Raw genomic sequence first — 13,795 nt, 5'->3', positions numbered from 1 at the left:
CATCTTGATTTTATCCAGTTACCTCTCAAACTCAAAAATAGTTGCAGGTGATTGGTTGAAAATTTCAGAGTGAATGTTTTCCACCAATCATGGATCGTGGCATTGTCGGCGATACGTCATTATACTTCGAAGTAATTTCCATGTTGTTGGTATTGTTTACGCTAGCCAATTGCGTGTAAACCACTTCTGTATCACCGCATTTACCCACGTGTGTTTGATGCGATCAGGTCATGCAATATGCGCTTGGAACCCCTTGAGGATGTCAAAGCCAGTGTTCCAGGGCACTACCGTGGCGAGGACGGGGGTTTGCTGGACCTTGTGCAGCAACTCGTACTTTTCCCGGGCAAACACAACGTCGTTGCTACCACACGAAATTGCTGTAGTAAAAACTTGTCATCAAACACGGTATATCTCCGTACCTCGACAATTCAGTAGCAACGGGGCAAAAGTCGCCACCGCCGTCGCCTACAGAAACGGAAATCAGTCCAATAGTTGCAATCATGGTATGCCATTGACCACGAATAACATAAGTATTGTGCCTCGTACCAATGTACAAGATCTTTGTGTACTCTGCCGACGCCTTGATTTGCTTTACGATCGAGCCTACATACGTTATAGCAACATCATTTATGATGCAACCCAAACCTGATACCTTAAAGTACATGTCGTCGGCGGTTTTACCTTTGCACATGTTGGTGGGGCACCGAGGACATCCGTGGGGCGGCTGGTCCAGGGGATGGTACGGTGTCACATGCAGCGTATCGCCTTGGAACGCGGAATGGTTGGTGAAAACTTGGGTGATGATCGACGTCAAGTTGTGGAGGTTGAGAAAGGCATCAATGAACACCGTGTTGGCGTCGCTAACGATGGCAACTTCCCAGCCGCGCTCGTGTGCCAAGTGCACAGCGTCCAGCATGCCGTCTTGCACGGGGATGCGGCCGATGACGTCGATCAATGTTTCCTTGGAGCAGTTCAACTTTGACAGCGCTTGATCTGCAAGAGAAGGAGGCGGTTTCATTCGTCGCAAAGCATACACTTGCAAGACGTACCCACAGCTTGTGTCCACTGGACACCGGCGGCGGTCAGTTCCTTCAAGTGCACCACGAGCTCTGGCTGCACTTGGTGAAAGATGTACGTGTCCGAGTTGTCGTCTATCAAACTCCTACCACACACAGTTACCCCACCATCGAAGAACACGCATGCCGTGGACTCACCGGTCATAGTCGAATACCACCAGTCCTTTTGAAGCCATCGTGTGGTTGCTTGATGGGAATTTGAAAAGGAACTGGCAGGTTGGTTGTTGAAAGGGCACACGTCGAAATGCCAAGCCCGGAAATATTTAAATAAATAATTTAACATTACCTTGGCTAACATATATACCTCTTTAAAACTTGGTGGAGGTGTTTGTCGTCAGACCCTCACAGGTTGTTCGAGCCCTCGCATGTTGCAATGGTGGAGCGCTCGCTGTTCATGCTATTCTATCTTGAAGGACTTTGAAGCATTTGCGCACGAGAACCTTCGCAGCGCAAGCATTGCACAAATGGCAACGGCACCACCGTCGATGTGCATCCTGTGATTGTCTCATTGCGATATGTGGGGGTGCGTTGGAGATGCTCAGTAAAAGCAAGATGACAAACTCATAAGGAGTAAATTAGTAGGCTCTAAAGCACATGGATCGGGTGGCAAGACGTCAGAATCGACGCGGTGTCCAACACAGGTCTTCGTTGGCACTTGTGTGCGCTAATGTCAAAGTCGAAGCGATGGAACTGTAGTTAGCAGAATGTGGATTGCTTTTGACACCCCCCTCGGACGAGGCTACAGTATACTGGTAGCAACAGGTTGCCCGCCCTGTGTGCGCCAACTATACAGGTTCCGGTAGCTCTTCCGAAGATTGTCAAATCTCCCAATTTTCCATGGTTGTTCGTTCACATGTCTACACAGTAGAGCCGAGACATCTGATTGGCCATGATCCACTTGGCCCTTTCCGGTCGAAAATCGAAATTTGATTGTAGCCAATCAGCGACAAGTAATTTCGGGTTGACCAATGGGAGAGATTGGTGCTTGTGACTTGGGTCGGAAATTCATTCCAAATCTCCAATACAGTATATTAAGTATTTATCAGGAAAATGTAGCCGAAATAAATCCAGAATCTTGGTCGTGTGTAATGACATTGAAATTCTGTGATTGGCCAACGGCCTTGACTGGCTGCTACCGCTCCACTCCCTCAGATCCCATAAAACCAGCGCCCCGAGTCTTATAGTACCAGCGCCCCCCCAGTCTTATAGTACCAGCGCCCCCCAGTCTTATAGTACCAGCGATAAAACACAACAAGACGGAATAAATAGATATCGGAACAGTAGAAATATTTATACCTGTAAATAAAATAAAATAATCGCGTCTTCCCTATGTACAGTCAGTCGTGTTCCGCCACGAACATGTCCGCAGATTCACTTGAACTTAGTGAAAAAGCTCAAGCGGGAAATGTCGTCGCGGCTGTCGATGGTATCAAACTGGGGCGGCAACGAAGCGGACGCGGAGTTGGACGGGGGGGGTGGTTGTTTGGGGGGATGCTCGTTGGAGAACCACTTTTGGTCCGAAGAACTCGACGGAGCAGACGCGTCGTCGGCCGCGTCCGAGATGGACGCGGCGCTAAAGTCCTTCCACAACTCGTCGGCGTGAAGGGACATGTCCCCGCGCGCAAGGGGAGACTTGATGGACAACGACGGCGACGTGCCGGTGGGAGAAGACGCGGGAGCCATGGGGGTCGATTCTTCGTAGTTGAAGTTCATCAACACCTTGATCGCGTCTTGCAGTCCAGAGTACTCCGCGCCGTGGTCGAGGTCGTTCGTATGATGGTGGGACGCACCAGCCATGGGCGATTTCTTGGGGCCGATCGGGTTGGGTTTGGTAGGGTACATGTCGCTGGGTGACGAGCGAATAAAATTACTGCGACTGGCGTCGCCGAGCCACGACTGCGGCGAGCTCGGGCCGTGGGAGAAGTCGGGGTTGTACATGCCAGGGCCCATGTCGGTAGACGTGGGGGAAAAGTCGGGCGCGTACCCCGACGAGTTGAGGAACGACGGCCCGCCTTGGCCGGTGGGGGACAGTTCGTTTTCTTGCGTGATCCCGCCGCGGAACGAGTTCTTGACGTTTGGATTGTACACTTCCTCTTCGTGGATGAAGCGGCATCGGCTTCCATACGGGCAGTGTCCCGAGCCCCAGTACGACTTACATTTGGTGGTCTTATACTTGGGGTGGCGCAACACGTGGCGAAGTTCCGGCAGCCCATGCGCAAACTGGCACTTGGCGCCGTATCGGCAGCTACCATACTCAGAGAAGCGCTTGCACAGCTCGGTTTTGTACAACGACGGCTTGGCGTTGTTCTTGGGACTCGAAAGTTGCCCCCCCAACGTGTACTGGTCGTCCTGGAGGCCGTCTTGATCGAGGTACTGCGCGTTCATGTCCAACGAGTGCGAGTGCTGCAACGACAGGTGGTACGTCGACGGGGCGGAAGCATGCATGTTGTGGTTCGCCAGGTCCAGATACTCTGAGTCGGCGTCCGCCGCGTGGGAGCTCATCAGGCCAAGGTTTAAGCGTCTCGACTGATGAATGTGATCCATCGCGGTAACGAGCATGTTCCTTCTTCCGCGCTGTTCTTGCTTTACCTGCCGTCACTAATGAAAAAATGAACAATTGCCCCTAATTCGCCCACCTCTCCCACGCTGAAAAACCATCCAAAAAAATTCGAATGTATACAAATTCCAAATATCTTGTCGATATAAATAAATTTACATGGTTCTACTTGATGTTTGTATGTCATCCTTCGATATGCATTCTATCACGCTCCATCCACCAATATTCGAGAGCGAAGCGTACACTCTTGTACGTCGTCGAGGAATGTATCGTACGTTTATAGTAAAATAAAGTATAAAAGATTGTACGATGTACGTTACAATGTACGAAAAGATCGGACGCCAGTGCGACGCCAATAGGCGAAACTTCGGTATTTTAATTCGGTGTAGAATAGGACATACAAATGTTAAGATATTGACGAATATAAATGGTTTCGTAAGTTCGATGGCGACACCTACGTATACAAATACGAAGTATATGGCCCAAGTGGTCGTGATGCGACATGTTGGTGTTGTTAACAAGAGGTTTGTATGTTTTCACGACCAAGTCACCAAAGATATTCTGTAGTGATTCAAAGCCACCAGCTGGTACCTAGGTTCAAGTTTGGGCATCCGGATAACGATGTGGCACAGAACCTACTATGGATGCCTTGAGAGATCAAACATAGATTTAATATGCATTATATATTGTAGATCAATTATGGAAAGTAGTATTACTCTCTGTTGAACGTTGCAATATGTGTAGAATATAGTCATATTTCACTCGTAAATATGCACAGCGTTGGAGAATAAGATCAACTTGACTGTGAAACCGATTGGGGTTGCATGAGATTTCGTGTGGATCACCGCCGAAATGGCGAAACGGAGGCAGAATGAAGTGTTCCGTGTGCGCATGCATGTGCGGATGGCTCACTGTGTCAGGCAGCCATTGATGGCCCTGACCCCAGCATGCTTAATATACCTCTCTCCAACTGGCATCCTGTGTGATGAGAATTCAATACTGCATGGAGATGTAGCCTCGAAAAGAAATCTATTAGATTAAGCAATGGTGCTGATCCAGCTGCTGCCGTCGTCACCGCTGCTGCCGCCGCTCGGCCAATCCCTCGCAGCGCCGCCGCTGCCTCCTATCACAGACCCCACAAGACACACAAAACCTATGAAAGTACAATGCATTACACCAGCCGCCGTGGTCTCGCAGCCCCAACGCTCAGCAAACTGTCGCGCGATGATTATTCGGCGATAGCAGCATCTACTTCCACGGCCTCGTCAGGCGTGGTCCCTTTGTCGTCGATCTTTTCCTTGACTTCGTCGTCGTTCTTCTTGTCATTCTTGATGTCGTGGCTACGGCTGCGGCTACGCGAATGGCTGCGACCGCGGCTTGAACTGCGCGAACGACTGCGGCTGACGCTCCGGCTGCGGCTGCGGCTGGCGCTGCGTCCACGGCCCCGTGGGCTACGGCTGCGGCTGCGCGCGCTGCTACTCTTCTTGCCCTGCGGACTACGACTACGGCTGCGCGCACTGCTACTCTTCTTTGCTGTGTAATTGGCTTCCTTCACGCGAATGACGGCAGTGTATGTGCGGGTCTTAAACTCGACGTCGTCAAACTTGGACACGGCGCGGAGCATGTCTTCCTTGTTGGTAAACTCGACGAAGCCGACTCCCTTCTTGTCGACCTTGGCGAAGATCACGTCACCAGCCTTGCGGAAGAAGTCCTTCACGTCTTGCCACGCTGCGCTTTCCGGCAGCCCCGTGACATCCACCGCATACTTGCCGCTGCCCATGAGGTTGCGGCCAAATCCTTTGTCCCCTCCACGGTCACGGTCTCCACGACCCCCACCACCGTTCGTGCGCTCCACACGCAGGCGTTGGCCGTCGAATTGGTACCCGTCGCGGCCGCGGATCGCATCGTCGGCGTCGCGAGAGTGTTCGAACTCGACAAACGCAAACGCCGGCGGGCGGCTAGGCTGCTTGATGTCGATATCGCGAATGCGGCCATACTTGTAGAAGAGGTCGTCCAATTCGCGGGTGCGAACGTCCATGGGGAGGTTGCCGACATACACACGGGTGCACATTTCTAGCGACGGAATCAATCGAAAATGTGTGGCAACTACGTTGGGGGCGGTTTATCCGTACACTCCTTTATCCGGATCGTCTTTTCGAGATCTCGACACGACGTTTCGAATTGCCAAGAATTGGAAAATGAGCATGTTCAAGTCTGCAGGGAAGGAATGGGACTGACGATGTCGTGGACAAGTGATCGTCGTCGAGGATGTCGGTGTGGAATGGCCTTGAACTACTTAGTTTTGGTAGCTACATCAGCAAATGTGCAACTAGTCGAATCCATGGGTTGGCAAAGTGAATTTCTTGCACGGTTTCAAAGTTACAACCTTGGTCGTTACTCTGTAACTGACGTCACGCCGCTCCCGCCGTACATACTCTTCACCGTCCGCGTTGTTGACAGACTCCAATGAAGTCGATGGAGACTGACAAGTCTGTGGCAGATTTTGTCTCCAAGGCGAGCGCCTCCCGCCCTGTCACCGCCGTGCACCCGACTTCTCCTGGCATGTCATCGTACATGTCGTCGACCGAGCCGAACCTGTTTCACGTGCTTCAGGTTCACGAGCAGCCACCCATCCTCAAACGCACGATACCTACGCCGCACTACGCCAAGGATCTCGTGTCGCCTCAAAAGACCCGGCTCAACTTTTACTTGGACCAGCGCCAACAAGTGCAAACGCACCAGCCCAACCCGCCGCCGTCGTGGTCCCCCATCAGCCCGGGGACGCCTCGCCCCGTTACGGTGTCCTCCCCCTCCCCTCGAGAAAAGGCCAACGTCACCACCCCCCGCGTCGTGCACGTCCACGGAAGGGAACACCTCGAAGTGCGCGCTTGCATGTTGGCCCATCGGTACCGCTTAGATGTCGACCAGCTGGTCAAATCGCACGACGACCACCGACAGTCCGTGGCTGAACTCAAGCAGCAACGCCGGGCCACGTTGCTCCCAAACACTGCGAACGCCCAAGAATCTGCACGCCGGAAGACGCAGTTCCTGCTCGACCATTACTTTGGTGTCCATGACTCAGCGCAACCGTGCATTTCCCCCGCCGCAGCCACAGGGACAACCCCCCCTCTTCGACATCCCCACAAGGCGGCGGCGTCGTCGTCGCCTTGCCCAATGTACGTAGTAGCCCATACACTGTGGCCACCTTGATCGACATTATACTTTGGCTTTTTGGATCTCCCAGTTTATCAGTTGGAGTGTTCCTTGGATAGGACACGAACGCGGAAGTCGCTCGGATCCTCCACGTCCCCTTCTCGCGGTGGTATCAGCGATGGGCACCATGTTTTGCTTGACGTTGTGGACGAGTGGTCCCTGCATGCAGATGCCACAACGTCCGACGTCGAGTCGTTTTGGCAATCAGTCACGGCACACATGGAGTCCTCGTGTACGTACAACCCCCCTATGCATCTGCCTCGTACACATAGCATAGTGTCTAACGATCGATATTGCTGTTAGATGTCATGCAAGCGACCGTGGTGGACGCCGCCCACCCCCACGCCCTCGCCGTGCACATTGCCCTCGATTGTTTAACCAAAGTAGCCGACCACCTTCCCAGCTACGCCCGGCTCCTGCATGTGCTCAAAGTCGTGCTCGAGCGAGCGCTGTACGTTCCAGACCCTGTCACGCCCCCCCCCAACGACAAACCGTCCATCCCACCCCGCCAACTTTACGTGGACCAACTCGCCGCGACTCAAAAGTCCCTGGACGATTGCATGGCCCAAATCGCGGCTCACAAAGCGTCGCAACGGGTCGCCCCCCTCGATAAGATCGCTGGCATCGTCGCGTCTGCTGCCGTACGTGTTTTTGCCTATTGTAAATCAAACAAAGCAAATTGCCCAGCAACGATACTACCAGACACACGACCAAGACGATCCCTTTCTATAGTTGAAATTGAATGCGCCTGTGCTTTCCCTAGAGCGACGCCGAGCGTCATGAGTTGCTGCTGAATGTCGTGGGCCAGCATCTGCCCCAGTCCACCCTTGGCATGGACGTGGTCGTCGCGGCCGCCACGCATGCGTCCGTGTCGGACCAGCTGACCCTCATGGCGTCGGTGGTTGCCCAGCGATCGCTACATGACATGCAGCCTCTGCTCTTAGCCATCCACAACAAGCACAAGCACGCGATGGCCATGTTTATGGAGGATCACGCGGACGCTATGGAGGCGCTTGTGCTAGACGACGGCGGCCGCGGCGTCCAGCGGGTGATGGAAGCCAACGGACCGTTCTTTAGCGACTTGTTCCTCCGTGCGCCGTCGTTGTTAAACAACGCGCTGCAAGTACATACATAGCCCCCGCCCCTATTCCCCTACATAATCTGTTACAATTCGACTATTATAATTGTGGAATAGTCGTTGTTATTGTCCTAGTTCACTGCTATTGGGTGTTACTATTAGACATTCCACTGTTATCGACTGTTATAATTGACTGGTTGATGATCACATCAATTTGTAGGCCCCGACCCTGTTGCTGAGCCAAGTGGTCGAACAGAATCGATCGGCGATTGCCCATGTCTTGGGCCAAAAGCCAGACGTGTTTCTACATGTCTTGGCGACCGCCCTCAAAGACAACAACCTCCTCGCCCTCGAAGAATACTTGGTCAAAACGCCCAAGGCCCTCCGCGACGTGCTCCTGAATCGCCCCACGCTGCTTTCAGGAATCGTCAAGTCCAGTCCAAGTATCTTGACCGGTATCTATCTAGTACTAATAGAAATTTGGTCGATGATGACGTGATCAGTTCGCATCCATGACGTGATCATATATATATATATATATATATATCTACGGTGACAACTCATCGAAACAAATGCAGACGTGTTGGTGAATGCCAAAGCCGCGTTTGCCCGGGTCGTGACCGAAGTCCCAGACCACTTGACGGCAGTCTTTAATGCCCATCCATCGTCAATTGGAACCATGTTTGCTGCGTCGGGCGACATGCTCGGCCCTATCCTCGACCAGTGTCCACAGGTCAGTCGTCACGTATATAGTAGTCGACACACTTGTATCTCATATCCGTGTTGTGGTGTTTTGGTTCTGCTTGTAGGCGCTGACTGCGTACTTGGAAAACGCCCCCGAAACGATCGTGGACATCGCCCATCGCGCGCCGAAGCTCTTGTCCATGCTGTTCGCGAGGTTCCCCGACTTGCTCGTGGAGCCGTTGGAAATGAACCCGACGGTGCTGGCCACGTTTTTAGCTTCACACAAGGAAATCCTCCACGCGATGCCCGTACATGACTTTATGGACGCTAGCAGTGGCGGCGGCCCTTTCCGCAAACTCGCTATGGCCGCCACCCAAACTGGTAGTACTTGTGTTGTGTTATATACGTGTTATATACTATTAATAGTACGTGGTTACCTGTATCTATGTAAATATATTGTGCATTTCAATTGAGTCAACATTCGATTCCATTTGATGTCATTTAAGCTTATACAAACTATACAATACAAGGATTAGTATATAAGGGACTTGGCCGAATCAAACGTTTGGATTGGCAGAATATATGCGACAGGACGTGATTTGATTAGCATAGGCGGTACTTTAATCCGATTTGACAATATTATATGATTCGATAACCGGTCTCTGATTGGCTAAACGAACTATTCGATTTTTTTCGACACATAGCTTTTCTGAAAAATGAACCAATCACATGTCGACGCGAGCGATTTGTGATTGAAATAGCACAGAATTTGGAAATAATCGAGCAAAAGGGCACAATATGATGATAGTTTTTTATGTGTAGAAGCGACAGTGGCCATGCAAAAGCAGGTCGCGAGCGGCGCGTCGAAACTGAAGAAACGCAACAACGTGCTCATGCAGATCGTCAAGAAGCGCAAAGTGAACGCCATGGCCGAGGCCGACGTGTTGAAAGAAATCTCGAAATTGTACGCCAAGAAACTCGTGTTTGACGACATCGACGACCGGTCGGGGTTGGATCGGTATTCCCTCGCCGAATTGACCCAGGTTGTGAGATATAATATAAATATATTTAATCATTTTTAGAAACATATTATATTTTAATATTTAAATTATTTAAATTCTATTTTAAAACATTTGTTATATTATGGATCCAATGGCAATCTGACGCACGGACTAGGATATTTACGTACAAGAGTTTGGCCTAAAAAGCACGGCTCAAAAGCGAATTGCGAGCCTCGTGGCTGGGCTGAAAAAGGTTCGTTGTGCGTTTTCATGGTCAAAATTTAATATCAAATGAACCAATTAATTCTATGTGGGTACTGACATCTATCAGTTGTGTGGTGAAGGAAGGATTTACATCGTATTTCAATGGCATATGTAGATTGACAAGGAGAATTCGAGAGCCAAGTGGTTCAGCGTATTGCTTGGGGCGACGGCCGAGCTGTACAACGCCCAAGCCATCGACGTCTACCTCCAAGCGCTGCAGTTTATGGTCCCGCCAGGGGACGTCGAAGCGCGGCTAGGCGACGGGTCCTCTCCTTGTTTCGTAAGCCAATGACTCACCCTTGTCCACCATATTATGTTGAATGTGTCGTAGTGATTACTCTTGATGTTTGACACTTGTGTAGATCCCGCTGCAGGTTGCCAAGGAGCTGGCCGTCCACGCATATGATAACTCGATACCCATGGACGTGCGACTACAGCTGCAAAAGCGGATCGTGGGGCTGCCGTCGGAAGCGCACGTGCCCGACGCCGTCACGTCCTCCTCGTCAAGTCTGCCGGATGACGGTCTGCACATGGAGGTCAGTTTGGACGACGTTATGGACTGCGTCATGTCCATGTGGTACGAGTACCAGACCAAGTAAGTACAGTACACAAACCACAACCAGGGTCCCTTGGTTGATTGTATATGTGAATCACGAATGATCGACGCTATGATTGGCTAATCCAATTTTGAGTGGATTTGATTGGCTCTTACAGAAACGAGGACAACTATATTCAATAGACAAATAGTTTGGAAGTTTATATTAATAGCGAATTCACAATACATGACGTTGTTGTGTATCTCCGTCGTGGCGATATGGACATCTCAACAGCGTCACTCACATCACACGTGGGATTTGATCTAGTGTGGACAAGGAAATGACCAAGCTGTTTGCAGAAGCCGACGAGGACGGCAACGGCGTGCTGACGTACCAAGGTACATACATATATTAATTATACTGTTATTGTGAATTCACTCGAAACTTCCCAAATTCGCGTGGTTTGTCTAATCAATATTGAATCACGCTGGAGTTCTGATTGGTTAAATATACTTGTCCTTTCTATAAGAGCCAATCAAATATATCCAATCAAAATTAGCCAATGCCGTCGATTCGTGATTCGATTTGGACGTGAATGATTCGATTCGACGGGGTCTGGAAATTTGTACCGAATATACCACAATATTATTCTTGATATATATACATTGGCTTTGTTTCTTGTACATATATGATTACTAAGAATGATCAAAGATCTTGCAACGCTCTTACCCGTGTGGTTGGGAAACATATATAGAGTTCGAATCGATGATCAAAAAGGTCGACGCTGACTGCGACGACCGCACGATCATGCGCATTTTCAACATGTGTGGCGAAGAGAACGATCAAGGCGAGCACGAAATCAAACCGGTACTATTCGGGGTTTGGGGGTTTAGGAGTTTAGGGGTTTCGGGGTTTCGGGGTCACCAACGACGCTACTTCGTCCAAATGGACGATAGATGGCTCACTGACGATCTTTGATGGGGCTGTGTATAGTCGGACTTTGCGACGGTTATGCGGGCCTACCACGTCAACAACAACCAAGAGATGACCCACGGATGAATGACGAGATGATTACTGTATATTGTGGACCCACAAGACGCTGGGGCATCTTGATTTTAGGGATGGGGTGCTAGAGTTTGCAGCTGCAGTGATAGCAGCATCAGGCGCTCGAATTCCCCATAGCTTACCTATCCATCATATGTAGAAATCGGTAGAGCCACCCCCCAATGCTCAATATATATTGTCCAGATATATTATTTCATGTTTTTACCTATGTTTGGAACATATATATTTATAGAAAACAAATATCAAAGCATTCTTAAAAGGGAAGAACGGGCAATGAACCAGAATGGATGGCGGAGTACGTACTTTATCGTCGTGGTTGGTGTCGGCTTCGCGAAACAGTTGATGCACCACCGACGGTGTCATGTGCGGTGCGATGGCCTGGCACACCTGGAAATGCCACGAGCATCATGTCATGGCCGTGCAGGAAGAAGGACGATACCTGTTTGAAGTTGGCTAGCGAGATGAACCCCGACGAATCTAGGTCGAACGCCTTGAACCATCGACGAATGCCCTCCGTGACGTCGATGTTAGCCACGCGGCGCGTCATGACGCGGACAAATGTGTCTTTTTCGACTTGCATGATCTCGTACGAAGCCGGAGCGATCTCAAAGAGCGATAGAAGCACCAGCTACGGACCACGAGTGTACTCCTAAGTCGAGACTGACTTGAAACGTACTCGGCTCGGTGCACTTCCCAGCAACGCCGTCACCGCCCATTTGAGCTCGCTCTTCGTCAAGTAACCTGCCGACAGCATTACTATGATTGAAGGGCTGGATCTTAATGTACCTTTGTCTTGTGCATCGTACCGCCGGTAGCACTCCTCGATTGTCGGTGTCGTGCGAAGCATGCAAAAATACTGTGCCAGATTACGTTGAATATCCGGAAGGTGGACGATTTCCGGATATACCATTCAGAATACCCCACTGATGGACTGTTTAGAAATATTTTGGTGTTGAAATTCATGCATTATTCCGCAGCTCACAAGCACATGATTCCTTACCAGTATGTTTATTCCGCACGCAGAAAAATCTTATATGTACAGCGAAATCGTCTAAATTTAATCCGTGTTCATGGTCGTGTCCGTGCAATTTTTCTCACGGGCGCGAGCACGGATCGACTGTGTTACTCCGGTCTTCAATACTACTCCGAGTAACGTGGCTAGTAGTAAACCTCTGCATGTTTTGATCTGAAGGAGGACTGTGGGGCTGTTTCCGGATATACCATTCAAAATACCCCACTGATGGACTGTTTAGAAATATTTTGGTGTTGAAATTCATGCATTATTCCGCAGCTCACAAGCACATGATTCCTTACCAGTATGTTTATTCCGCACGCAGAAAAATCTTATATGTACAGCGAAATCGTCTAAATTTAATCCGTGTTCATGGTCGTGTCCGTGCAATTTTTCTCACGGGCGCGAGCACGGATCGACTGTGTTACTCCGGTCTTCAATACTACTCCGAGTAACGTGGCTAGTAGTAAACCTCTGCATGTTTTGATCTGAAGGAGGACTGTGGGGCTGTTTCCGGATATACCATTCAAAATACCCCACTGATGGACTGTTTAGAAATATTTTGGTGTTGAAATTCATGCATTATTCCGCAGCTCACAAGCACATGATTCCTTACCAGTATGTTTATTCCGCACGCAGAAAAATCTTATATGTACAGCGAAATCGTCTAAATTTAATCCGTGTTCATGGTCGTGTCCGTGCAATTTTTCTCACGGGCGCGAGCACGGATCGACTGTGTTACTCCGGTCTTCAATACTACTCCGAGTAACGTGGCTAGTAGTAAACCTCTGCATGTTTTGATCTGAAGGAGGACTGTGGGGCTGTTTCCGGATATACCATTCAAAATACCCCACTGATGGACTGTTTAGAAATATTTTGGTGTTGAAATTCATGCATTATTCCGCAGCTCACAAGCACATGATTCCTTACCAGTATGTTTATTCCGCACGCAGAAAAATCTTATATGTACAGCGAAATCGTCTAAATTTAATCCGCGTTCATGGTCGTGTCCGTGCAATTTTTCTCACGGACGCGAGCACGGATCGACTGTGAATTGCGAAATCTCCCTAAGTAATGAGTGTTACCCCTATCTTCAATACTAACGTGGTTAGTAGTAGACCTTTTTGATCTGAAGGAGGACTGTGGGGGCTATTATATACAGCTGGCTGACACTCAAGTCATTCATCTACTTCCTGTACTACAAGTACTACTCTAGTAGTACTGTACAGTATGTACCCCCTATGCTCTAAAGCGCAACAACATGGAGAAGTGAAGTGCTTTCTTGCCGCTTACTTGCACTTTGCTTCCC

At 49.9% G+C, this 13,795-nt stretch overlaps 5 protein-coding genes across 12 annotated transcripts; 1 reads left to right on the top strand and 4 right to left on the bottom strand.

Moving 5' to 3' along the window:
* Nucleotides 1-124: 124 nt before the first annotated feature.
* Nucleotides 125-1,325, bottom strand: H257_08809. 2 transcript variants are annotated; one of them, XM_009834864.1, is made up of 6 exons: nt 1,215-1,325; nt 1,050-1,162; nt 682-993; nt 547-603; nt 420-465; nt 125-361 (listed from the first exon to the last, which is right to left on the bottom strand). In XM_009834864.1, exons 1-6 carry the CDS (start codon nt 1,250-1,252, stop codon nt 229-231), a joined length of 699 nt encoding a protein of 232 aa, XP_009833166.1. In that variant the 5' UTR covers nt 1,253-1,325; the 3' UTR covers nt 125-228. The 2 variants fall into 2 exon arrangements, with proteins under 2 accessions (XP_009833166.1, XP_009833165.1); XM_009834863.1 differs by having other exon boundaries at nt 420-603.
* A 992-nt stretch (nt 1,326-2,317) lies between these two features.
* H257_08808 (hypothetical protein) lies at nt 2,318-3,675 on the bottom strand. Its single transcript, XM_009834862.1, has one exon. The coding sequence runs from the start codon at nt 3,633-3,635 to the stop codon at nt 2,448-2,450; it is 1,188 nt and encodes a 395-aa protein (XP_009833164.1). The 5' UTR covers nt 3,636-3,675; the 3' UTR covers nt 2,318-2,447.
* A 968-nt stretch (nt 3,676-4,643) lies between these two features.
* On the bottom strand, nt 4,644-5,793 carry H257_08807 (hypothetical protein). The gene has a single exon (XM_009834861.1). The coding sequence runs from the start codon at nt 5,702-5,704 to the stop codon at nt 4,862-4,864; it is 843 nt and encodes a 280-aa protein (XP_009833163.1). The 5' UTR covers nt 5,705-5,793; the 3' UTR covers nt 4,644-4,861.
* A 249-nt stretch (nt 5,794-6,042) lies between these two features.
* H257_08806 lies at nt 6,043-11,468 on the top strand (the record flags this gene model as incomplete). Of its 2 annotated transcripts, XM_009834859.1 has the most annotated exons (14): nt 6,100-6,809; nt 6,906-7,078; nt 7,150-7,487; nt 7,610-7,969; nt 8,145-8,379; nt 8,503-8,657; nt 8,734-8,989; nt 9,431-9,651; nt 9,785-9,862; nt 9,989-10,153; nt 10,236-10,468; nt 10,737-10,807; nt 11,164-11,276; nt 11,403-11,468. In XM_009834859.1, the coding sequence occupies exons 1-14, from the start codon at nt 6,100-6,102 to the stop codon at nt 11,466-11,468; spliced, it is 3,174 nt and encodes a 1,057-aa protein (XP_009833161.1). The 2 variants fall into 2 exon arrangements, with proteins under 2 accessions (XP_009833162.1, XP_009833161.1); XM_009834860.1 differs by lacking the exons at nt 9,431-9,651; nt 9,785-9,862; nt 9,989-10,153; ... (2 more) ...; nt 11,164-11,276; nt 11,403-11,468 and having other exon boundaries at nt 6,043-6,809; nt 8,734-9,405.
* Nucleotides 10,803-12,321, bottom strand: H257_08805 (hypothetical protein; the record flags this gene model as incomplete). Of its 6 annotated transcripts, XM_009834858.1 has the most annotated exons (7): nt 10,803-10,876; nt 11,139-11,428; nt 11,485-11,596; nt 11,778-11,861; nt 11,914-12,102; nt 12,151-12,215; nt 12,261-12,321. In XM_009834858.1, the coding sequence occupies 5 exons, from the start codon at nt 12,319-12,321 to the stop codon at nt 11,525-11,527; spliced, it is 471 nt and encodes a 156-aa protein (XP_009833160.1). In that variant the 3' UTR covers nt 10,803-10,876; nt 11,139-11,428; nt 11,485-11,524. The 6 variants fall into 6 exon arrangements, with proteins under 6 accessions (XP_009833160.1, XP_009833156.1, XP_009833158.1 ...); XM_009834854.1 differs by having other exon boundaries at nt 11,485-11,861; XM_009834856.1 differs by having other exon boundaries at nt 11,139-11,596.
* Nucleotides 12,322-13,795: the final 1,474 nt, after the last annotated feature.

Source organism: Aphanomyces astaci (assembly GCF_000520075.1).
Source record: "Aphanomyces astaci strain APO3 unplaced genomic scaffold supercont1.20, whole genome shotgun sequence".
NCBI classification, from domain to species: domain Eukaryota; phylum Oomycota; class Saprolegniomycetes; order Saprolegniales; family Verrucalvaceae; genus Aphanomyces; species Aphanomyces astaci.
The sequence above is the reverse complement of the archived record's forward strand: the minus strand, read 5'-3'. Positions and strand labels throughout refer to the sequence as shown.

Excerpts from the sequence above, each read along its gene's own strand:
- H257_08807 (XM_009834861.1), bottom strand. The coding sequence starts at position 5,704 with ATGTGCACCCGTGTGTATGTCGGCAACCTCCCCATGGACGTTCGCACC.
- H257_08809 (XM_009834863.1), bottom strand. The coding sequence starts at position 1,252 with ATGGCTTCAAAAGGACTGGTGGTATTCGACTATGACCG. Across the intron at positions 994-1,049 it reads CCAGTGGACACAAGCTGTGG|ATCAAGCGCTGTCAAAGTTG; the intron begins GTACGTCTTGCA and ends CTTCTCTTGCAG. Across the intron at positions 604-681 it reads CCCCACCAACATGTGCAAAG|GCTCGATCGTAAAGCAAATC; the intron begins GTAAAACCGCCG and ends TAACGTATGTAG.
- H257_08808 (XM_009834862.1), bottom strand. The coding sequence starts at position 3,635 with ATGCTCGTTACCGCGATGGATCACATTCATCAGTCGAGACGCTTAAAC.